The following is a 26,660-nucleotide window of genomic DNA, read 5'->3' as shown; positions in this document are numbered from 1 at the left end:
ATATTTAAACTCACGATACCATCTTTCCATCATTTCCTATGATACTGCTAATTCCCTTGAGAGATCCATCAAATATTTGTGAATTTGCTTCGAAAACAATTTTTTTGAAACCAAAGAGGAGATTCTGGGAAGTCCTATCTTTTTGTTGAGAGCTAGCCTGCTATACACGCTTGTCTTTTTGGCCTGTACGTCTTGATGTGTGTGAGCTGCATAGGATAAATCCTTTCTAACCTTCTTAGGCAAGGGAAGATCTAATCCGGGTGATCCTTCGCCTTCTTTCTATCTGTCCTTGATGTACAATTCAGCACTTGCTCATAAAATACGGAGTTAACGTTTTGGGGGTTATCTTCTTGTGAGTTGACTAGGATCTTGGAAATTTTTTTTCCTGTTTTCTTCCACTTTTCATTAGTTTGTACTATTTTGTTTTGTTTTTGTTTTTATTTTGGTGTGTGGTTTTGTATTTTTTCTTGTACTTTTGTTATTTTGTTGTCTTCTCGGCCTCCCGTGTTTCCTGTTGTCTTCTCTAGTGTACCTGTTCAGTTGCCAGTTCCTTTTTGTTGTCCAGTGGACATTTGGTGCTTGTCTCAGCGTTATGATTTGTTTGGCCTGTATATTTTCACTGTTTGATTTGCATGTGTGTCCCCATGCAACCGATGCGATAATCCGAGTTATTATACTCCTACTAACTCTGAGTTTTGTTTCCGTCTTCAGCTTGCTCTTTCTACCTATTAATCTGCATAGTTTTGTTCTCGCTTGTTTCACTTTGTTGACAATGATTTTCATGTGTGGGACCTTGATCCAATGTAACCTACTGGCCTTTTTGTCCACTGTATTTCTTCGTCATTGATTTTTATTTCTGGTCGAGTCGGTGGCTCCTTCTTTTCTTGTAGAGATCGGCTTAGCGTGTCACGCAGTTAACTTTTATTTCCCATGGTTTGTAGTATTCGTCTATATCGTTTGCAGCGTTTTGCAGCCTCCACTTTAAACTTCCTTTGTTTGAGATACGTGCTCAGAAGTTTTATAAGCGGTTTGGTATATCCTGCCTCTTTCATAGTGTAAATCAGCCCCTCGTGCCATACTCGATCGAAAACTTTGCTCACGTCTAGGAACATTACTACTGTGGATTCTTTCTCGTTGTCAAAAGGTTCATACTTATCAGTTTCTAGTGTGATTGATAATGGGACACAAGTGATGTGATGAAAATCGTTGTTTTTAATAAATGAGTCAGGGCAGGGGCAGAACGAAGGGATCATAGAACGCTCACTCTCGTCTTTGAATCCGTTAAAAATTAAAAGTTCAAAAGAATTGAAAAAAATTGGGTTATTTTAATTATGAGAGATTAACTGTATTGACTAACAAGATATTAGTTTCTTGTTTTTTTCGCCTTTATAGGAAATTATGCAAAATCACGTCAATTATTGTTAAGAATAGCTTGTGGTTTGATTTTTAACAATACCTTGGATTTTAGGAGAAGTAAAACCTTTTCAATAATGCCACATACTTTATCAGTTTTGAATTATTTTGTGTTGTTATATAGAAAACCTGATGAAAATGAAGTCTCATTACCCTATTATAGATTTTAAGGGTATGCACTAATATGAAACAAAATTGAAAAAGGATTAAATTGAGTTCAAAAGATTTTGTAGTCGTATAAGTTGAAGCGTGTAAAAACGACCAAGTACACCATTCACCATGAGATTGTGGTGGCTATACTAATGTCTGTCTCACTCTATGTTTACGTTCAGTCTCTGCAGGTAAACGCAACTAGAAATGTGACGATTTTTCCTGAAATTTTCAAGAAGCAGGTACGGCACTTTTTGGTTTGTGACGTTGTTAACCAAATAAAGAAGTGGTGGTCAATGGCGTATTAAAAGAGAGAAGATTTTGAGTAGTGACCTTTCGGGACAGTGACGCATGGTGGTTATTATTTATCTTAAAGTTGTGTACGAAGTAAGAGGCCTCTCTGAAAATTTTGAAACAAAGAGAGGTTCAGAGCACTATCAGACCCACTATCAACAGTGCTATTCATCCTTTTACTAGAAATGATCCTGAAAAGTAGTAGCATCGGAACCCAGAGGATCATTCACAACAACAAAAAACAAATGTGCTTTCGCAAATAATGTGGTATTTATAAGGAGAACTGAAATGAACTACAGAAAATGTTTCTACTCTTTGAAAAGAAAGCAAAATAATTTGGAGTACACATCACTCAAGCCAATTAAAAGGGAAGATAGAGGAAAACAGGTAGTATAGATTTGATTAAGTTCGGGAATTCGAAAAACTAGAAGTGATAGTGGAAAATTGGAGAGATGAAACCAGGAAAATCCAGAAAAAGAATGGCGAGAGGAAACAAATCGTTTGGAGTCCTAGAAGGACTATGAAGGTAAATATATTTCAATAGCCGAGATGAGATATGTGGTCAAATCAAAAAGACTTCTTTGGATTGGGCATATAGCCATAATGGACAAAGATAGTTGGGTGAAAAGATCCTTATTAAGGAAAGAAAGATCAGAAAGGAGGAGATGACGTCCACGGAAAAAATTGATAGAAACATGTAGAGAAGATCTAGAAAGAATTATAGATTATTATATATTATATATATATATATATATATATATATATATATATATATATATATATATATATATTATATATTATATAGAAAGGATTATAGAAGCAGCCATGAATAATAATAAATGGAGGTGATCAGTAGGGCGAATACAAGCCTTTAGCCTATAAGGTGTGTTGAGCTGTTTTATTTATAAAGTTGTATCAATTCCTCTGGTGATAAAAGAGAATATTCTAGTTATAATAGAAAACTGATAAACGGATTCTTGTTAGTTGCTCCGAACTTTCGAGAAGATAGCGATATATTAAAAATATTGATAGAAAAGTCAATTGCAAAAATTATAAAGAAAAACATCAAATTTATTTGACCAGTATATTGGATTAAATTGATGGAATAATAAAATTCAATATAATTCTATTAATTCGAATTGAATTATTATTAGCCTCGGCAAAATCCAAATGATCAATAATTGGTTTGTCACCAAGTTTTACAACTAGCATAAAAAATGATGATATGAAGATAGTTCTCCAAGGAAAATTTTAACTATAACATTACTATAACAGCTGATAAAATTCCACTTTCTACCATGTAATGGGTAATGTGGCAATCACTTACTTGCCTCCGCGTATACACCTTTAAAACGCCAGGTCGTACTATCTAATTTAGGGAGCATATGTAAATTTCTGAAGTTATGCAGAACCAAAATTCCCGAAAATACGACAAAACTAAAACTCCAGATTTTTAAAGAATACTTTAACTAAATCAAATCCCTGTCTTCTATTACCGTAATCTTAATTGATTATTTTCATCAAAACACCTAGCGCCAGCTGTTCGGAAAAATACAATTCCATCGAATACTTCAATATGGAAAGAGCTGTATCGCTAATCAGCATTAAATAATTAGATTGTTTGAAAATCAAAACAAAATTTGTCAATATCAACATCAAAACGTGTGGTGCCGCATAGGACTTAGGGACAAATTTGGATATTTCGCAGTCTAATGAACCAATTTTAGTTCCGTAAACGCAGGTTGATTTTTTGCTATTAGGTCCAGGTTTTATGAAAAATTTTGATTCACCTTGAATGGTCTAATAAAATTTTGGGTGAGAAGTTTGGGAGGAACAAACTTGGCATGTGGCCGTAATTAAAAATATATCTAGCTGAACCTACCTTACTTTGAACTATGGCAACACAGACGGTAGTTATCTCATCGCTTAGCTCGTAAAAAGATAAGACAGGAACCAATATTCTTTGTTTTCTATCCAAAACTGTTTTCCTGATTTATATGGAATAATGAAAGAAAAAAACTATTTTTCAAATGTTAATTAAAATTATTTAATTTGAGAGAATCAACAAATACACTATATACATACTACTATAAACAAAAATATAAAACAATAGATACTATTAAAAATTTTAACCAAATTGAAACATTCTCATTAAACTAATTCATTTACAATAACATAATAAATACACTATACCCAGAGTACATATAACCTTTCAAATTTCAAAGATGTTCGGTTTTTTGAATATTGGAATATAAACAAATGAAATTTTGTACATGAGTATATAATTTGAAGATGAATTGTTACATGTATTTTCTCATTTTTCGGTTTTAACCGGTACCAAATTTGATTTATTTATATTTAAAAATAGAAACGAATCACAGGCGTAAGAAAACTGCTTAGGAAACCCTGTATAAACATATAACAGTACAATTGTAAAAAAAAGCTATGATTAACTTATTCTGAATCTGAGCATTCCTCATCAATATTAAATAAGTTCAGATTTAAATCTTGACCGTTTATAATGTTTTCCACCTTTTTTCTTGATGAAATGAAGGGGTCTTGAGTTATAAGAAGAATAAGCAATAAATCACTATTTGTAGCTTTTTCTGTGATAATCGATGTTTTCTGACTTTTTCATGCCTTGCCTCAAGCGCGTTCTGAGAAAGGAAAATTCAATCGATTATCTCACACCAATGAACAATCACTTTCTGAACTGGGTTTGGCATATTGTACCATTTATAAAGACATATATACAAATTTTTAGTTTCCTATAGCAATACTCTGAACTTATCCAGATCAATAGCATCAAAGGATTTGCGAGTTTATTTCGGGGTTTTAAAAAAATTTTCTAGCTGTGCTCCCGTCATTTGAGGGACAATTCCCTGATTCGGGATTGTCCATAGTTGAAGATAATTTAGCTTTAAATTCCGCCTGGATTCGTTTTTTGATAGCTCCTACAATGATTTTGTTTTCGGAACCTCGAACTTGCCACAACTTTATTGGCAATCGGTTAGCTATATGTAGATGGTATTCCAAGAAACGATTTCCGCAGGTTACTGTTGAGGTGTTCATATCTTATGGTGTGGCTCCATAAAGAAAGTATTTCATTGTTGAATTTGTTTCAGTTAAAATATTACACTGCCTGACAGCTTGGTTAATACCATATCAGCTCGAATTTAACATAAGTTACCTTTTTCAGTTTTTGCTTTGATAGTGTGCAAAGTTGAATTATTTTCATTTATATCTTTTCCAGTACTACGCACAAAATCTGCATTTTCCTTTTTGAATTAAAACTTGATAGGGCGACAGTACAGGGTTGACGAAGGTCGTTGATTAATTCATAATATTTAACCAGTATTTTTATCAATTAATCTTAGTGGCGCCATTCACTACATGAAATAAAAATTCTTTGGTGTTTTCTAAATAAATTTTTTTTCATTGGTTATATCCAGAACTACCATCAAATCCCCATTTGCATATCATTTTAAGCTGGTAATTTCGCCATTTCAAATTTACGAATTTAGTTATGCTCTCGGCTGCTTTGTCAACTTTGTCAACTTTGGCAAAAATTTCAATAATAATAAAATTTTAAGGAAAGATGGTGTAATTGATCATAACTGGAAAGACAGTTCGGGACTTAACCATTAATTACGGATCTAAGCAGAATATATTTCCTTAGAGATATATCTAGATCTTAGATGGACACTAAGGCTGCAACAAAATCAAAACTCTTAGTATTTGTGGAGAGCAGAACTTGATTGTTTCCTAATACAGCATCTGCAGTGTAATTAATTCGGTAATTAATTCGGCTACGCATCTTCTTTTTGTTTTGGAAGAGGCGTCATCAAACTAAGCTCGAGGTCTTCCTACTGGACGACTGCTTGGAGTTGACTTTTCCTGCAAATTTATGTGGGTGCTCAAAATTACTTGCTCCAACTATGTTAATTCACTGTACAAAAGTCGATTGCGAGAGCTTCATCATATCTTTATCTTTTATATCTTTAGAAGGTTCGTACACTTCAATTAGGGACAATATTTTCCTGCACCATCTTTTTTCGCAATCCTTTCGGAGTTTTTAGCCACACAACTATTAGGTCTGTATTTCTAACAGTCGCAGCTGTGACTAAAAATGAATGTAACTTCTATATTCGCAACCAGCGGCAATTAAAATTTTTTCTCAATAATTCTGATTAATTTTTGAAGATCATGTCAAAAAAATCGAAGGTGATCCTAAGAGGGTTTTTTAAAAGCCAAAAAATTGAAATTAAAAAAAAAACATACAAAAGACTACATCAATTTGAAAGCACGGCAAAATTTTTACGAAAAAAAAAACGAAAAAAATAATCTTTTCTGCGAGATAAAAATCGGATATTAGCAGCTCACCAAACAGATCTTGACCTTTCCAAGGTGGCTGCGCAAGATTACACAATACAAAAACAACAGGAATAGTTATTATTTCTCAATATTGTTATGACTCATACTTTGTTAGATATTAAAATAAAAGTTCGATAACTATTATGTTCAAAATTTAATTTGAGGTGGAGTCTATATGACACCACAATGTGTCCAGTTAATCCACGCAGTTCAATTGATTGCATCATCAGACATCAATTACTTTTTTTGTTGATAATTAAACGGGTACGGGAAATACATTATAAATTGTCAAGTGATCACAGCTCCTGATCCACGAAAATCAATTATGTCACTGATTTTCTGGATTTAGATAGTTCTCAGGGTGCTTTATCGATAAATGAAAATTAACATCAAAATTATGGCCGCTAAGCGATATATTTTTGTTCAAATTTTCAAAATTCAGAATTTTGTGAATAACTCGAAATCTATGCCAAATTTCGGAAAAAGTGAGGGGATTAGCAAAGTAGCTTAAGAAATTTTCTATAAAAAAGGTTCCTTGTAACTTTTCCCTAAGATCTGTCATTTCTTTGTAAAATGCGCTCAAACTTCAGGGTCGCATCAACTAAAAAGTTTTTGCGCCACGTAGAGTCTGAGGTAAATTACGTCCCCGGCTCAAGAAGAAACTGCTGTACGAGTATGTCCTCAAAAACTGTGCGGGTCGTGTTTACAAAATTCATGCACGAATCTGATTCCTGCTGACTTGGGGCAAGAAAAATTTTTTTATGGAGAGACCAGTCCTGCAGGAGAAGACACCCTGACGAGCATGGAATTTCTCTTGGAAGAAATGCTCGAGAGTGATGATGAAATCGACTAGATTGCAATTAATTTCTTATATCCGATTTTCAATTTTTTTTTCTCTATTTTTGATAAATATTTAAGTGAATTTCTCACAAGAATAGCGTTTTTAAGGATTATCCCTGACCCACACTTAAGTTTGGAGTACTTACAACAATCATTATTTTAAAAGAGGATCTCTAGCATTTTAGAGTATTTTGTAGGTTTGGAAAAATCATATATGAGCTTCTTCGAGGGAAAAAATGCACTGTTCTAGTAACGAAATTCGCTTTTTGTAAGAGTAATTTTGAGATTAGTAAAAAATCCTAGGGAACCTCGTATGTAATAAATTTTTTGAACTACATTTTTGATACCATCACTTTTTTCGGAATTCGGCATAGATTCCGAGTTATTTGCAAAATACGAAATTTTTAAAATTTGAACAAAAATATATCGCTTAGCCGGCAAAATTTTGATGTTAACTCTTACTGTATCGATAGAGCACAGCACAATCAGCGACAACTAATTTTTGTGGGTTTTCGCTCTAATTGGGCTGTATTCACTGGACTAAAATGAGTTCATAGTACATCGACGAACAATGGAAGAATACTTTATTTTCCTACCTCTACCATTCATACACAGTATATTTTTATGAAAAGTTACATGTTTTTCATGTATACCGTGTATTCAACATGATTCGGATATTCACAATATTCAATCATTTCTGAATTATTTGCACCACTCAAAAGATTTATATAAATTTTCCATCAAAGTCTACTCAAGAAATTCGTTAACGTCATATAACTATAGCTTTCAAAATAAATCCCGTGGATGTTGACAGATATTTAATAGTCTGAAACCGTTGGAATTCACTTAAATTTTACCGCTATTCCTGGATATAATCTTGTTACTATTTAACTTCAACCACCATTTTATTGGATTCGGGCTATGTTAATTTGATGCTCTTTTTGTGACTATATCCAGTGTAGTGAATTGTCAACGTTTTATTTTAACACCGTCGGGTATATAACAATTTGCTATTAATGATGATCATTTCCAGATGCCCTACGCCGTTATATATCCCTTTATCTTATTTATGACTCGCGTATATAGATCCGCAAAATAAAAAAGGAAACATAAAACACATTACTGTTACCTGAGGATTAAATTATTGATATAGAGAAAAATCGCCGAATCTTAAAAGTTAATCAGATAAGAGGAGATATAAATGAGGAAGGAAACTATATTAGTAGATTGGGATTGAGTAAGTTTCTGCAATAAATCGATAAAATATTTAATGATATAACAAAGCTCAATCCCATAAAATTGATTTTTCCATTATATTATATTAAACGTTTCTAAAACCAAAGTTTTTTCATATAAAGATACTTGTTGCCTTTTTTATCAAATAACACCACCATCGACGTCGTTGAATCGTCGTTGAATTCTTAGGGCTTGTTGTAAACAATTCCTTGAAATGGGAGTTACATATTGCCGAATTATCTAGAAAATTGAGTTCCTCCTGCTTCGCGTTTCAAAGAACTGAACTTATCCACCTCCTTAACAGTGTATTGTGTCCTTATGGAGTCGCATCTCCAATATGCCCGTCCGTTCTGGGATAAATATATATCTTTTGTATAACTGTAGTAGTTTTAGTTGTGTAAATGAAAAAAGAAACGTTATTATATCAAAGGAATACGATGGATATTCGACAACATTTAGTTCAACAAGACTCTTGTCAGATTGTTTTATCGTGGTGGTTATGCATACTCTTAGAATCTACGCGTTAATTCGTGCTTATTTTATATAACTAACTGTTTCGGAATAAACCAAAATATTTCAGTACTTTCATCGGACAGATTATGTGTAGAATTAAGATAAAAGGGAATAATAAAAAAAATGTTGATAATTACGCACCAACAGAAGAGAAAGACGAAGACACAGAGAATATACACTGAAACCTGGTTAAGTGGGACCTGGATATGTGAAAAATCTCTATTATTGAGAGTTGCAATGAGGTACCCGGTTCTTTTCCATTAAATTACCTCTGTTAATGGGACTTTTTGAACCTTGTTGAATGACATCTGAATTCTAAGACTTTTTTGATGTTTACCTCTATAATTAAGACTCTATAGCTAAATTATCTGTATAAGTGAGACAAATTAATAAGGTTTCAACACATTTTGACATGTTTGTTCAAATACATTTCACGCCGTCTTTCGCGCATGCTTTTTTGACAGTACTATCTTAGGTTTTGACCTATAAACAAGGGAATAAAAGTGTACAAAATGTCCAAACGTGAAAAGAAAAAGTTATCAGTATCTGAAAAACTACAACTTTTATTAGATTATGAATGTGGAAAGTAGCGCGATAAACTGTGTAGGGAGAATAACATACCAAAATTAACCCTGTGTAGAATTATTAATAACAACGAGAAAATTCGGTCTCAGTGTATTGATGGAAAAGGAAAACTCAATCAAATACGAGCAGCAGAGTATCCTAAAGTTGAAAAGTGTCTCTGTACATGGATAAAGCAGGTACAGAATAATAACATTCCAATAAGCGGACCAATGATTGAAGGGAAAGCTCAAAAATTTGCAGGTAAGTATAACGAATAACGAATGTAAAGAGTGGATCAATAACCTTCCAGCTTCATTACACGATTATTCACCCGATGATGTATTTAACGCCGATAAAGCGGGCTTATTCTACAAGTGTCTACCGGATTGAACATTTACGTTGAAAGGTCAGCCTTGCCATGGTGGTAAATCGAGTAAAGATCGGGTCACTGGACTTGTATATGCAAATATGTCTGGAACTGAAAAACTGCCACTTCTTTTAATTGGAAAATCTAAGAGCCGAAGATGCTCCAAGGGTATTAAAACGTTGCCTGTTAATTATCAAAACAATAAAAAGGCCTGGATGACTTCTGAATTATTTGCAGATTGGTTAAAAAAAAGTGAACGCCGATATGAGAGCCCGATAACGAAAACTACAATACCACAAGTAAATTGCAGTCCATGGATCAGGGTATTATCAACAACTTTAAAGTCCACTACAGGAAAGAAGTTGTTCAGTATGTTCTTAAATCTATTAAGAGGATACAAAGCCAGAAATCAACATCCTCCAGGCCATGAGATTTACAAGAAAAGCTTGGTTTTGGCAAAACCAAAATTAATCATTGCTTCAAAAAAGCTGGGTTCAAAGTGACGAATGTATCTGAACCTGAGAACCTACAAGAGGAGCTGAAGATCTGTGCAACGTTTCCAGAATGAGATAGAATATTTACCACATGTAGGAATGACTTAAATAAGCAGCAAGCGACTTTTCAGGATTTCGTTTCTATGGATGATAATGTACTCATTTCTGAGGAGCTCAATGATGATGACATCATTGCTATGTATTCTTATTTGGACACAGAGCAAGAAGAAGACTGTGAAGAGACTCCAGTGAAAATTTCAAAGCGTGAGGCAGTCGAAACTTTAGTAACTTTACAAAAAATTTGCAAAGTATTCATTACATGAATTATTCCGGGATAGAGATCACAAGAAGTGTGAGACAATTGTCATAAAAAATATATCTTAGTCATTGATTCTGTGACATGCCCATGTAGAAGCCTCCAGACTTGAACGACGGGGATTAGCTTGGGCCAACGCTTGGAAACCCAGCCTTGGCAAACCAATAATGGCTCAAGCCTAGTTGAAGTCTGGGTCACTTAGCCCCGGCCATCTTATATTCATCCAAGCCTGGCTGAACTCTGGGTAATTTGACTTCGGCCATTTTATATTCAGTCAGGCTTAGCAGAATTTTTAGTAACTATACATAGTTTTGTTCCAATATCTTATCCATAATAGATAACTTCACACTAAAAGTAATAATTTTTTATGAATAAAATTCCTTTCTGCATAAAAGACACAAAAAAATAGAATAATAAAAAATAGTACATACAATAGTACATTAATCAGTGGAGTGCATTAATAGAAATTTGTCATAAAACTATGATTTTATTGAAATTATATTAGAGATCTATTTTTACAAGCAACCAGCCTGGCCCAGGGATGCAGACCAGTCTTGGGTTTCTCTAGGCAACCAGGTCTTTAAGCTTGCAAACCAATCGAGGGACATTGTTATCTTTTCAGAGTCGCACCAAGTTTGGGCCAATAATGATTTCCTTGCTAGGGCCAGAGTTGTACATTCTTGGCCCAAGTGTGGGCCTATACTGGTCCCTTCGTAAAATCCTATATGGGTATTTTGTCCTGTAGGAACCGTCCAATCGATCTACCAATGTTTTAACGTTGACTATCAATCACAAAAAGATAAGTTGAGCAAAAATATTAGCTTCAATTTATTCAATAAAAATATTCACGTATTTTTCTGTAGATTGAGAGCGTTATGCTAAACTCTTGGTCCTTCGATAAGAGCTAATCCTTACGGATAGCACGTAGTGAAACATCCACAACAGTTTCTCAAAAAATAAGTCTTACCAGATTATAAGTATAAGAAAAACACAAAGGATATTCGGGTTCCTTGAAGATCTGAGTTTCCATATACAAATGTTTGCTGGCACAAAACGAGCAGTTAGAGTGAATCAAAGGTCGTGATTGAAGCCAAAAAGCTTCACATACGTACGTACGTATACATATGACGCCAGTACTAACATGACTAGTAGCTATAATTCCACAACTCCTTTGAAAGTAAAATCAAATTTGATCCTCATATTCCTCATCTATTTAATTATTGTTTCGTACTTTCAAAATTTAAGTTAATAAAGATAACTGGCTAAGGACAACACTGATGTGAAATGTGAAATATTCATCTTGTTCAAAAAATGGAATTAAATCGGGAATATTTTCGTGCGAAGATTTTTTGTGACTTTCGAAATGAATTGAACCAATGATGATGGAGGTGATGAAGCACCATCTCGTGTCACCGGTTTTCCGAATTCCATGGTAATTCCACTTGGATGAATTACGGCTGTTGTGCTAGTAAGCATCGTTGCTGTGCGTAAACTGATATTGCAAGATCGTCTGTGACATACTGTAAGATTGTGGCATACTTCAGCATTAGTTACACTTAAATACATTCAAATATTCAAAAGATCTCTATAGGATCGTGACAGGCGACGAATTATGGATCTAATCATATGAACACGAAACTAAACAAAAGTCGACGATATGGGTCGCTAAAGACAAGCCAATTCGAACAAAAGTTATTTATGCACAAAGCATTTCGAAGCAAATGGTTACCTGTTTTTTCGAAAACAGGACTTGTCCATATCGTAGTATATTTTTTTGCCAGTACTGTTCAAAAAAATTAGGAAAACCAATCGCATAAGACGAATGTTTTTTCGCCAAAACAATACGAGCTTTCACACATTAGCTCAAACGAAAATGTCAAAAAAAAGAAATAAATTGCGAGATCAACGTTTTTCTACACCTGAAGAAGCGGTTGATGCATTCAAATCACAAGCTTTGTATGTACTTCAAATATACTTGCACTGTATTATTGTTAGTTAAATCTATAAAAGTTCAAGTTTCTTCGTAAAAATGAAATGGAACTAGTGCTTCATTGTCTGACCTTATTTTGAAGTGTTCACAGTAGACTATAATTAAAAGTTCCTCGGAACTCCAAATTTTAATACATGTATTTTTAGCTAAAACCTCTACCATGAAATTTCAAAAGTAGTTAGGAAGATATCAAAAAACGTTAAAGTTTTGAGCAAACTTTGAAAGGGAATTTCTGTTTAGACATGGCAAGAGAAATAGTAATTGGTTTAAGCACGAAAATGGAAATCTTGTATCTCATAACGAAAACAATTTTGATTGTGAGTGTTGATTTCATATATATTCTAGCAAAAAGTTTATACAATAATATTTTTATAGCTACCTGAACTATTTTACTTTCTCAATACAACGAAATTATACAAATATATTCATGGATATAACGAGATAGTTTATCCTATGTTAAAATCCGAGGTATTTACGTCATATTAGTGGGAATATTTGCAAGATAATGTTGTAATGGCACGACACATTCTCTATCGAAATATGCTTTAGAATTACAAAATATGTTCACTTGCGGTGGAAATAGACCTTTTTAGGGTAAATTCTGCGAATGGCCCGAATATATCACACAAAGTTCCTTCTAGCACAACATCCGAAAAGTTGGTTGGATGAAATTATGATTCTCAACGTATAAATATGCTGTCCTATTTGAGCTCACAGGTCGCGTAATCCTAAGACTTAGTTTTTCTCAATATATCTACTGATTGGACATAAAATTCGAGTTAGTGGTAAAGATATATTACTTTTGTTTGACACATTTTTCTGTATTTCCTTTCAATAAGAAATATAGAAAAGTGTAACTTTAATGAAAAAATCCTTCGGACAGTCCTAATTTAAAGTGAGGTCACAAAACATTTTTATTGACAACCGTCATACTCGTATACCTCACCTAAAATCATCGCTACTTGTCACAAGTCCAGCCACATGGGCCAAAAGAGAAAATAATCATAAAAATTATTTGATTTCGAACGTACGGTGAGATATTTCAAATGGACTACTAGATTTCGAGGATAATTAAACAGACGAAATATTATTCCTATTCAAAACAAATGTAGTATAAATAATTTGGAAGGAGCGGTTTTTATAATTGCTATGAAGATTACCAAATTATAGGGTTTCAGATTATCTTATTTTGGGGAATAAGTTTTGCGGATGCGTTCAATTACATATACAAATTCCAAGTTAAAATGATACAAGTTTTGCATGATACAAGGTCCGTGTTTTTTTTCAACCTCCGATCGCTCCGTGCAGACGCTACGCGGATAAAAGAAAACGGGCATGCTTTGTAGGCAACTACACACTCCGTAATTGTTGACATTTAGGCGTCAGTCGGCGTTATGCTACAGCCACTTAAACATGTCCGCTATTATTGATGCTCCCGTCAAGTGTGGATTGTGAAGTGTGATTCGTTTTCTACAAGCTGAAGATCATAGTGCTGCAGAATTCCATCGGAGAATGTGTGTATGGGGAGAACTTCAAGAGTGATGGTGTTGTGCTTGAATGGTGTCGAAAGTTCAAAGTTAGCCATAATGATGATGCATGATGAAGGGAGCTAAGGATACAAAACTGTCGTTTCGGATGACCTAGTCATCATTTTACGAATAGGGTAAAAAGTTATGTATTTTAGCAAAATTCGTTGAAATGATTTTTTATTTTTTATTAATAATGTCATTTATATAGTTCCTTCATCCTCTCTTAAATATTGTAATATGTTTTCAATATCGTCTTAAGTGATATTAATTCTTGTTAAACTTATGTAAGCTTCAAATATATGATATTCTAAATACAACAGAAAACGCTATCGGAATTTTAGCTGTTACTCATTCAGATAGAAATATCACTTTCGGTACTACATTCCGTACATAACTGTGAATTTGACCAAACATAACTATAAGAACCTATGCACACGGTGTTTTTTATCGATCTAACGACGCGGCGTGTCGCTCTTTCAAAGAAAATTCAGACTCAAACGGTATACTGCGTTCAACAATTTCGTTAGCCACGCCGTTAGTCAGGGAGGAAGTTGATCCGTAAATAAGCTAGTGAGGAGGTGTAGTTAGGATTCACTAAGATCCAAATACTTTTTGAATCTAGTGATATTAACTTTCCCAGAAGAGCACTGTCTGAGCGCTTGTTTTCCGGTTTTTTCATTCGTTCTACACTATCTAACATAGGAACATGCTCCCATACTGCAGAAAGGCTCTGGACGTATGAAAGATGTTCGTGCCCTTGGCGTATTTATTAGCTTCTTTATTTCCTTCGTTTCTTGTCTGTCAGAACGAGTTAATGTATCACATTTCTGATTATTTTTGCCTGTAAGATGCTCGGAAATGAGTTTGGCAGTGCTCCAAATACTCCAGATTTAGTTGCTACGGTAGTTTGGAAAATATCTTTGTACCATTTATTGGTGATTATGCCGAAAGATTAGGTAATGTATCATTTTTCATAGTCTCCCACCTCACTTAAAATTTTGGTAACATTGATTTGTTTTCTTAATGATTCCGTCACGGAGAAGGTTCGTTAATCAAATTATGTATTTGCTTAAAGCGAACCAAGATTCCTTTTTTATATCCTCTATGAAATGTAATAAATAGGTTTCCAAGTTTTTATAACATTTTTTGATGATAATAGAATCTAACATCTCAAGATGTCCATTGAGGCGACAGTCCCCCGATAGGACTTCTGTTAGTATTCGTAGGTCGCTTTTAATTATACTGATACATTTAGCTGGTTAGTTTCCCAGGAAGTCTTTGCCTTTATCAGTCTTTATAGGTTGATCCAATGGTTAGTTTTTCCCCTATCCAACCACAAAAACGTTCAGGTCCTATCAAGGGTTTGTCTGCCCCTACTTTAGCGAGTCTATCAGATATTTTGTTGCCCTACACTCCGGTGTATCCTGGTTCCCATTTCAGGGTAACTTTATTCTTTTTGCTTGTTTTATTTGCTTGTTCAGTTCTCGAACAAGATTAGATCTTATGATTTTGGAGCTTAGAGCTGCAATGGCTTCTTGGCTATCGGACAGGATGATTATGTTATGTTTGCGATAATTCCCTTCTAGATTGAACTAAACAAATTTTTAAATTGCCTTTATTTTTACTAAGAAAATGCTTTTATTTCATGCCCAATTACCTTTACAATCTCTGGTGTGTACCCCAGACTAATCAAGTATGGCAGGATTTCTTCCTTTCTTCTTCGAAGAAGGTTTGGAAGGATTCCGTCTACTCCTGGCGATGGTTTAAAGGTGTTTATAGCCCTTTTTATGAATTCTCTGATGCAAACCTGTTTGGCTATTGCTGAAGTTTCTCTCGTTGCTTTGCTGGATGACTTAAGCAGACTTTTAAAGTCAAATAATATTTCCAAAGTCAACTGTCAAACATGAATAAGTGCTACCTACGTAACGTTGTAATTTACCTAATGTGTATTGATCAATTTTTGTGTGAATAAATAATGTTAATGATATGACAGACGAAAAATGGAAATTCCTGAAGCTGAAATTCCTTCCAAACTGTCCTAGAAATGAAAGTCATTCTCTGTTTGTACAAACATGTTCGAAAGATGTCTACGTACAGAGCATTATACTAATAATATAATGGAATAATATTTTGAGCTTCACCCTGGTGTAGAGAGAGCTCTGCTCATATTGCCATAACTCAAATCACCAAACTCCAATCTCTTTTTTACCTCTGGGTTTATGGTGGACCTAAAGTGCATTACATTACATTAAAGACATTGGGGATTATATTTATAAGCAGAACCTAGAGGAGAGAGCCTTCCGTTTTTTTATCTTTTATCGCTAATCAGGATATTTTTATAACATTTTCTTTTGTGTTTTATGCTGTTCTTCCCTCATTTATTTAGTTCTATAATCTACACCATCTGTAACAGCTATTAGGTAAAAGCCAATATATTCGCGTCGACTCATTAAATAGTTTCATTCTTTAAGCACTGTTCTGTCACTGATTTACATATTCAGAGTAAACTGCAGAAAACATTTTTTTAGAAAATACAAGTGTAATTTTGTAAAAGTCAATTTTTATGCCACATTCAAAATAAATTTGAACAAATATTGTAGAAATAATGACAATTATAGGTTGTGACATACTAAGTTATTTTACAGAAAATATCATTAATTCGAACTAAATTAATGAATTATTGGATGTTCACGATGTTATATATACATTTTCATACAATCGTGCATTCGAAATTAAGTCGAACATTTCAAAGAATTTCAGAAAAGAAATCTCGTCTGTGGATAGGTAGAAAACTAAAAAATTATTGGAGTGTGCTTTGTAAGGAATCCATATTCAGGATATACGGCATTGAAAATAAAAATTCACATTTTTCATTACACTATTGTCAACATTGTGATGAGATTTTATGCGATTATATTTTGATACACGGTTCGTACTAAGTAATATTGAAACTAACTTTTTTGAGGCTAGATATATGAATCAAAATTTCCAGTGTATTGTACCTGAATATCATTCAATTTCACATTAGAAAGATAATCTTGGTTAGGTATACTAATTTTTGATTTGAAAATCATGAAGTTCGATTTGATTTCAATTGGCAAGTGATTGTGCATTTTTTGCATTGTGAAATATTGTGCCCTCAACTAATTCCGTCGTGCTCCGCGTTCCTAAGTGGATAGCCGTGCAACAACATTTCTGAAATTGGTGGAGTATACTTGCGAATTAGGCAAATGGATTCGAAGACAAAGTCCCTGCAGTGAGCCTTGCTGATCAGTCCGAGTAAATATCTAACAGCTCTCTTTTGTAGTTTGAAGATTCGCTTGAATTGAGTTGCACTACACGTACCCCAGAAGGCATGGGCATATCGGGTATAATAAACAGTTAAGGAGGGGGACAAGTTGAGTTCTTTGGAATCTGATTTCAGCGCAAAGCAGGAGGAACTGAATTTTTTAGATAAGATTGCAATATATAACTACCAATTTAAGAATTATCCACAACAAGCCCTAAGAATCTTCGTCAATGGTGATGTTATTTAGTAAAAAGGCGTCAATGTATTTTTATATGATAAATAAAACCGACTCTGTGAAAAATTGGGGTTGAGGGTTCTCTTTTTATTTGTAACTTTTCACAATAATCTATTAATCTATTAATCTCGACGTTTCCAAGTTATTCATGGAAAAGTCTTATTTATTCATAACGATAAAATAAGGATCAGATTTTTGGAACCTTATTATATGTAAAATTAGATATTTTTCATGAAAATTTACCGAAATACTGGATACACTGGAATGTTATCAATCTTAGGAATGTTTGGGAAACTCGTGTGCAGCTATTTTCCACTATGCAGAAAAAGTTTCCTAGAAGAAACGTAACAAGTAAAAATACATTTAGAGCCATAGAACTAGAAACAAGGAACGTGAGAGTAAAAATAGTGAGTTCTGTTGGACCATAACAACAGGAACCATTATTAAAAAATATTATTCCAAATTTAGTTAGTCAAAGCAAATTGAAACATTGTGCGCAACGAATATGGTAAGACAAATACGTCCTTTTCAAGTACAATGAGCAGCAGCTACGTCTCCCTCATTATAGACAAGTCCACAAGTGAGACGATTTATCAGAACTGGAAGTGGAATTTTGTCAAACAGTACAAAAAAGGACAGCCCTCAATGAAAATTTTTCAAAATGTATTCTTACGGCTGAGGCCACCTTGGAAGTTATTGTTGGGGCATCAGCTTTAGGTAACAAATTAATTGATCCATTCCATTATAACTGGAAAATGGATTCTTTTGAAAATCACTAATTTGTAATATTAGAAGATTTAACGTTAAGAGAGCACAGATTTTTATGGACAATGGAGCTCCACTACCTTTTGATAGAAGGTGCAGTAATTGGTTGAGTAATCATTTTCCAAATCGATGGATTGGTAGAGGCGCAGAAGCTCCGATTCATTGGCCTGCTAGGTCATGTGATTTAATCCTTTGGACTACACAGTTTGGTCATATCTTGAGAAAAAAAAAATTCCAAGCAACGGAGATAAATCACGTCAATAATTTGAAGAAATAATATAAGAACCCTTCAATCAACTTATAGATGTATTCGTGAAAACGAAATAAATTTTCAAAATTACTCTAATTGAAATCTATGTTGCTATTCTTTATTCTGAATTCCTTCTGGTATTTTTCTATTCAATCACTTTTTACGAACATCCGTTATTAGTTTATAATTTTCAAATCAAATGTTTCGAATACGGTAACCAGTAGGTATACAGCTCCACCAGGAGGAACTTTTTCGCAAACAATTTTATTATTAATCGTGAAAAATGTGTATACATTACAACAATAATAAGCAAATTTTAATGAGCAAATCACAATTATTTTTCAGCTTTTCACCTATCCTCAATATAACCGAACTCGCTTTGTTGTAAGAACTAAGAAGAAATTTAATAAGCTTTGAAATGCTTTGAATCGTCGACTGTTGCAAATGCCACTTTATGATTATATGGAAGTGTATAGAGAGCAATTTAATATCTAATTTAATCAGTGGTATAAAAATTGAAACAGTAGCAAGATATTTGTTGCCTACAAAATCGTTAACCAAGATATCACATTGAACCTATTATTATTTTCTATTATACCTGTGGCAGTCGCATCCATAGGTTCGTCTAATAATTCGAGAAATGTTTTTTCGTTGAAAATTCCTTCAAAAAAGTTCACCATCCCAGCTAAATGACCTCTTAAAATTCTTAAAATTGACTACCATCGTTAATTAAGGAAGTTGAAAGATGTATTAGATAGGAATTTTTGAATAAACGCGTGAAAAATTCAGTATCTTGAAAATGGCTGCACTAGATGTTAGACTGGTCTGTTACGAAGCGTAGAGATCAGCCGGGATCGCGTAACACACACACGGGTGCATGAGAAATCCGTCGAAGAACATTCCATCACCTCCTATCATTTCGACAGGTCCTTCTCCTCATTAACGCCACAGTTTCGCGCGTAGACTCCTTTCTCTCCTTGGAGTTTCATGAGAGATTTTGGAAAGTCTTATCTTTTTTGTTAAAAGTTAGCCTGGTAGCTATTCACTCTTCTCAGCCTGGACATTCTAATGTATATGTGCTTTCGCTACCTCGGGTAAACCCTTTCCAGACTTCTTCGGCAAGAAAAGATCTAATCCGAGTGGTCCTTCGCCTTTTTTACAGCTGTACTTGCTTATAAAATGCAGAGTAACCGTTTCGGGGTTGGCTTTTTTTGGGTTGACTAGAAAAACCTAGGAATTAGGAAGAAACATTCTTTCTGATTTTTCGTATTTTTGCACTTTTTTATTTTTTTTCTGGTGTGTGGTTTTGTGCCTCATTTTTCCCGTAATCCTCTCTGATGGACTTGATGAGTTCCCTCGATTCTTCGTCAGAATACGTTGCCAGCTTCTTGTTTTCCAGTGAAAATTTATTGCTAGTCTTAGCGTTATTATCTGTACACCCCGATGAGAACATCAGCGCTGTAGACAAACTTATTTTGGGAGACAGACCTAGTACTATACTCGAATATTCACCACAGACGAGATGAGATTTAGCTTCACCACTATATTCCAAAAAGGTACGTCTATAGACCAAGGCGCGCCTGTTAAAACGAAGGTTACACTGTCAGCGTTGGAGGTGCCCTATACCGTGCTTTGGGACATGAACTAAATAATTGCCGTTGATTTTTTCACTGGACAACGAACTGCGACCGCGCGTTATCATAATAACTCCTAATAAACACGGTGAAACATGTCTACTGATCAAATATTTCAATCCGTAGTGCGATATTGACGCAAGATAACATCAGACCGCAAACAGCTCAGCTTACGATGGAAATGTTGAACGAATTGGGTTGAGAAACACTATAATACCCTTTTTAAATACCCGATTTGTCATCATGCAAATTTAATATATTTGGTTTATTGAAAGGAGCACTTGGCGGAATGCGATTCTAAAGCAATGCGTAAATGGTTACATAACAAGCCCAGAAATAGGCAACCGAAAGCTTCCACAGAGTTGCCAGAAGTTTGTAATGTGTGAGGAAGACTAACAAGAGAAACTGTAGAGAGTTTCAGCTTTGTAACTTGATAATAAAATTTTTCATAACAAAATTCCCTCGAATAACAAAATATTTATTGATTCCACCATTTATCTCAGTCACCATGTACCTCATTTATGTAAATTCCAATGTATCTATTGAGAACTCATAATCTGATTCATGTTTGAAAGCACATTTTTCTTTTTTGTGAATTGATATCATAACTGTATATTCGGTAAATTCACTTCAAATAATTACGGAGAAAATATTTTCTCTTGAGGTATTATGGATAGATTTATGAACATTTTCAAGAATAGATGTGGCAAAATTCAATAACAACGTGGTTCTATTCTTATATTTAATCCGATCAAAATATCAATACTCACAACGAATGTCACATAAGATGAGATTATGACAAATTTACTGATAATGCGCATTCCATGATACTCCGTACAATTAGCACTGTGAATCCAAACGAAAAAATTCGTCATTCCCAGCAGCTGAAGTTATATTCTACTACTTTGACGAAAGGATCTTAACTTAAAAAGTTTCAAAAATCCACTTGTGTAAGAGTTGATGTTGAATGACCATTGTAGGCGCCGCCGGTCGACAAATGTGCTGAAGCACAAAACTATATCGATTTCCCATTTAAAATTTCATCATGAGGTGAAGCTCCTTTTCGATTGAATGAATACGTGAATGAGCATACTTGTCACATTTAGCGTGAAGTTTAACCACATGCTTCCATCAAAACACCATAACATTCATAGAAAATTACTGTTTGATGCGCTTTATCGGTAAACGGATTCATTGGTCCATATATTTTTAAAACAGATAATCAGTAGGAAATAGTATAAGGACATTATTAAGTATTTTATCATACCTCAATTGACAATTAACCACCAATATTGCGCGATTTATCTCCTTTGGATCAATTTCTTTGAGGTTATGTATAGAATCATTCGATAGGTTATTCACAACTAAGACAGCATATCTTGTGAAAAATTTCTTAATATCAATGTCTTTTGAGAGTATATTCTTATGTTTTATTATAATTTAATCCTCCATAAAAAACACCCCTTATAATAACGGTTATTTGTTACAGGTTACCAATATGAAGCTGGCTACGGTTCTAGCAGTTTTATGGATAAGTGAAGTTTCTCTTATAGAGCTTCGTTTGCGGAGTAAAGGCAAACTAGACACTGTTCCAACTAACATATGTAATCTAGAGCCAACACACAATGACAATATCCGGTGTTTTTGTACAAAAGACATCTACCATCAGATCTCTTCTGCTGAATGCTGGATATTCGGAAAAGTCACTCGAGACAGTTTTATGTGGAAGTTACTAGTGGAAAGTCAACCTTATCTTGCGGAGTTTAATGTTATTTCCAGTAAAAATGGCGATTTGAGCAGTATACCTTTCGATTTCTCCTCTAAGATGCTGTTTTTGAGAAATCTAACCATAAATTTTGGTTCAATAGATACAATAGAGAGATTTGCATTTGGAAATTCAACATCATTACAAAAACTTATTCTATCAAAAAATCAGATCAATTACCTAGAGCAATTCTCTATATCTAATCTGTTGTCGCTAGAAGAATTGGATTTAAGTGAAAACAGAATAAATTTCATACATTCTGCTGTTTTTTTGAACTTACCGCAACTGAAGTACGTACGTTTGAACAAGAACAATATGAGTAAAATAGAGGATAAGGCGTTCGCTGGTTTGAGTAGTGTCTTGGAATTGGATTTATCAGAAAATTTTTTGTGCGATATAAACAATTTGACTTTTTTCGGTTTATCAAAGTTAAAAGTGATAGATTTGAGTACGAATAAAATCATTGGCCTAACTTCGTCGGTTTTCCTGGAGCTATGGGATATTGAGGTGAGTCAGAAACTAGCAAATTTTCTCAGTTCTATTACAACTTTTGAATGCGTTATCACAATTAATCATCCCAATTTTTTTCTTACAAACGTTGTTCTGCCATATAAATTATATCTACGAAGTATTTTTCTAGTTCAACAAAAATAACTTACATTCTATAAGTGTATAGGGATGTAATTATAATAGAAAACGTTGTATAGACAATGGAAGTATACTTTATTTAGGTTAATGAAGTATTCTCCATTAAAGAAACAAACAATTTTGAATAAGAGTTCTTGATAGCTGTCTAGACATTAAAACTAATTATTATTTTTTTTACTATCAATTGGGCGAGAATATGCCACACATAGTTGTCCAATAACCACTTTGAAATGAGCCTAATATTTCACATCAGGCTCATACTGGAATGCTAGTCGAAGAAATAAATCTCGTTAATCTCGTGCCTCTTGTGACTTTGATTGACATAACTGCGCCGTGCTCACATGCACATCTGCATTGTTTTGTTCGCCCGATCTTCATGCTCTTATATCTTGCATGACTCTGGATTTGATTGTTCAACGACTCAAATTGGTCCCTTTAGGTCTTAATGGCATTGCTGACTGTACATGTAACACATAAATAAAAGTTAAAATAGTTATTTGTGAAAAATGGTGAATTAATATTGTATTCGCTTGCTTATTATTTGACTCATCTTTCACAATAATAAAACACGTATATTTATTAAACACGTACCCGCTTCTGTTTTGATTTAAAATTATTTGCAAAAATATTAAGTACAATATGTACAGGTACGATAATAGCCGTTGTTAGCGGGAGCTCATAACAAGTGTTTATTTACATGAGAGTAAAAACTGACTTTTCAGTTTTTAATAAATAATTATTGCACTTGAACTTAATGATAAATTAACGATGAGAGTAAAATTAACATGAGAGTTGCACAGAAAAATCAAAATGAAACGTATGACACTCACTGCAACGATCGATACAACAAGGAAATTGAAATTGTAAATAAGAATTTATCGTACTCTAATTATTATATCTGATTGCCATCTTGCAATCCTATTGCGGATATATGGATAAAATAAAAAAAAATAGGGGTCGATCGTAGAAGGGTGAAAAATTGACAGAAATATGAGTCATGATAAAAAACAAATAAAAATCTTGCCAAAAAAATTTAAGTTTATAGGTAAAAAATCAAAAATAAGGGTTGAATTGTGGGGTTGAAAATTTAGGGTTAGGTTAGGTTAGGTTAGGTTAGGTTTCTGGTTGGGGCACTTTATCTACACTATGCATACTTTAAAATTCCCTAAAATATCAATAGTAGGAAAATAATATCCAACTGAATACTGGAACATCTTCCACTTATAGAAACTGTCCATAAAGGAGTATTACATATTTTGCATTATCAATTTATGCACAGCATCGATGTTTTCTGGTACATCAGCCGATTTTAAGCAACCTTCACGAAATTAATCCTGTAACGAAGTGCGACCACGATTGCATTCGAAAAAACAGCGAAATCCGGTAGCTAGAGAGCTACTAAAAGTCGAAGTTAGTTGATCGACAGAAAGCTGTTGGTTTAATCCACGTCAAAAATCATACAAAATCATCGCAAGAAAATTTTATGCAATTTAATTCGACTTTTTCATCAAGATGAATGTTTCAAGAATCTGTAAGGAACTCAAATAGCATTCTTATGAGTTCTGAGTACGTTCACGAATAAAAATGTCAAACTTCATTATGACAATGTCAGGTTTGACATATTCAGTGTTGCCATATCTCAAAACTTAAGTAACAACCCTCGTAACAATGAAATCATTGCAAAAGTGATATGTTAACAATAATTATCTATCCTCATACAAAAATTCTACTTGTTCAGGAAATCGGTGTGGTATAGTTCGAAGTATCAATCCCTTTTGTAAATAAAAACCCTCTACGATATCCGACGAATAAATTACTATGAATTGTGAAAAATTGTTTTGCACAACAGAATTGACATTGTATGATATATATATATATATATATATATATATATATATATATATATATATATATATATATATATATATATATTGTTATGGTATGATAATGTGTAATGTTTATTTTTATAAATTTTTTTTTTTTAAATAAAATCAGATTTTAATTTGGGCGCCATTAATAATTATTTGAATTTCTTTATTTTATTATGTTATTATTATTTTTTATTCTCAGGGTATTATATTGTGAGGTCAAATTGAAAAATTTTATTGCGATAAATTGTTATGGTTATAAGGTCAGATGATAATAGTCTTAAGACCGGGTCTGTTCTTTAAAATGAATAAAATATTCAAAATATACAATTTCTTAACTAGCTATTACAATTATTTTATTTTACAAACATTCATTCATTCATTCATACTCGTAATTACACTCATAAAACTAAATTATATGGAAATGTGAACTTAAATATTATATACTAAAAGAAATACTTAAACTTAATAGAACAGTACCTTAAGTGCTTGTTATGTTGTATTTTTATTTTTATTTTTTTTTTAATTGGTAATTGTTACGGCCTTGCAGAATAAACGGATACTTCGCTGTAGTTCCACTCCTGTTCTTTTCCTTTACACAACTTCTTTATCTTGGAAATTGTCCCTTTGTGAGTATTCTCACTTATTTCACTTTATTTAATTGTTTTCACTAATTTCTTATTACTACACTTATACAATTATTAATTATCAATCCTTTGAATATTTTATGCCTTTTTTATCAAGATTTTAATTTTTTAAATTTCAATTGAAATTAATTTACTCTTTTCTTATCTTGCCAAAAAATTTTTTTTTTCCCGTTGTTGATTCTCCTCTTCATTCTTTTTTTTTATTCATTTTTTTTTTATTTAACCAATGATATTTATTTATTAATTTTATCATTGCAGTTGTCAAAATTTTTATATTTTATCATTTATAACCTTAAAATTTATGTTGGTATGTCACACAAATTTTTGAAGTTGGTGCTCCTGTTTTTATCTGTCAATTTATGGATTGAATTCTTTGATTATACAGGATTTGTCAAAATTAAATAATCATTTAGAATATAGTGTTGGCCAAAACTTAATATAAAGAATGTTATTTATTTTATTGTCATAAACTGCTCTAAATAACCGAATTACAGAACTGAACTTATTGCTTTATTTATATCTTATTATTATTTAATAATTTATTTTGGATATATTTATACCATAACAATATATATATATATATATATATATATATATATATATATATATATATATATATATATCTCAATATTTTCGTATTGTTTTAGGAGCTTTATTTGGACCACAACTACATAGAATTCATCTCTAACAGAGCTTTTGATGGATTAAGATTCTTAAAAATTCTTAGTATGGGACATAATAGACTCTCGAGATTTCCAGCAGGTTTATTTACGAGTGTGTTCACGCTTGTACATCTCGATCTCAGCTACAATCGCCTAGAAACTCTCGTTTTTGATTCGATAGAACAGTTCTACAACAATTTACTTCTCAATGGTACAGTACAACTGCAAGGTAATCAAATTTCACTATTTATATTATTCTTGTCGTTTTTTAATAATCAAATATCTATGCAATAAAGTGTATTTTTGAAAAAAATCACGATTATTCTATTCTTCGCCAAATATCGTCAAACTTTATAAAACAGAATATATTGTTAGTTTGCTTTCATTTGTGGAATGAGTGTAATAAATATATTTATTTCTTTTTAGCTTTATACACTTCTTCCAGCGATGTTCAATAAGTTTAATACCCTTTTTATAATGAGAATCGTCAAGCACCTCAAAATAGCCATGAACTGCCAACATCACCTCTATTTTGTTGCAAAATTTTTTATCACTAATCCATCTCTTCAAGTCTGAGAACATAAAAGAATCCGAGGTGGCTAAGTCTGGCGAATAGGATGCATGAGGTAGCTATTCAAAAGTTAATTCAATAATTTTGACCATTGCAATAACGGATGTGTGGACTGCATTGTCTTCATGGAACAACACGTTCTTTATTTAAACGTTACAATAAGTTCGCATAATATTTGCCATTATAGTTTTTTCTTTTTAGAGGTAGCCAGCGAACGGTATTGGCCTTTTTTAGAGCCGGTTCTCT

The 26,660-nt window shown here is 33.1% G+C and overlaps 1 protein-coding gene across 2 annotated transcripts in view; it reads left to right on the top strand.

Annotated features, from left to right (window-relative positions):
* LOC130446916 (connectin-like) overlaps nucleotides 1-26,660 on the top strand; it is a 475,789-nt gene that overhangs the window by 381,277 nt on the left and 67,852 nt on the right. For both annotated transcript variants that reach the window (XM_056783437.1, XM_056783438.1), the window contains 2 exons: nucleotides 21,743-22,525; nucleotides 25,829-26,072. In XM_056783437.1, coding sequence (XP_056639415.1) covers nucleotides 21,743-22,525; nucleotides 25,829-26,072 — 1,027 coding nt within the window. The remainder of the gene's footprint in view (nucleotides 1-21,742; nucleotides 22,526-25,828; nucleotides 26,073-26,660) is intronic.

This window comes from Diorhabda sublineata, chromosome 7, assembly GCF_026230105.1.
Source record: "Diorhabda sublineata isolate icDioSubl1.1 chromosome 7, icDioSubl1.1, whole genome shotgun sequence".
Classification (NCBI taxonomy): domain Eukaryota; kingdom Metazoa; phylum Arthropoda; class Insecta; order Coleoptera; family Chrysomelidae; genus Diorhabda; species Diorhabda sublineata.
This window is presented reverse-complemented; position numbering and strand designations above follow the sequence as displayed.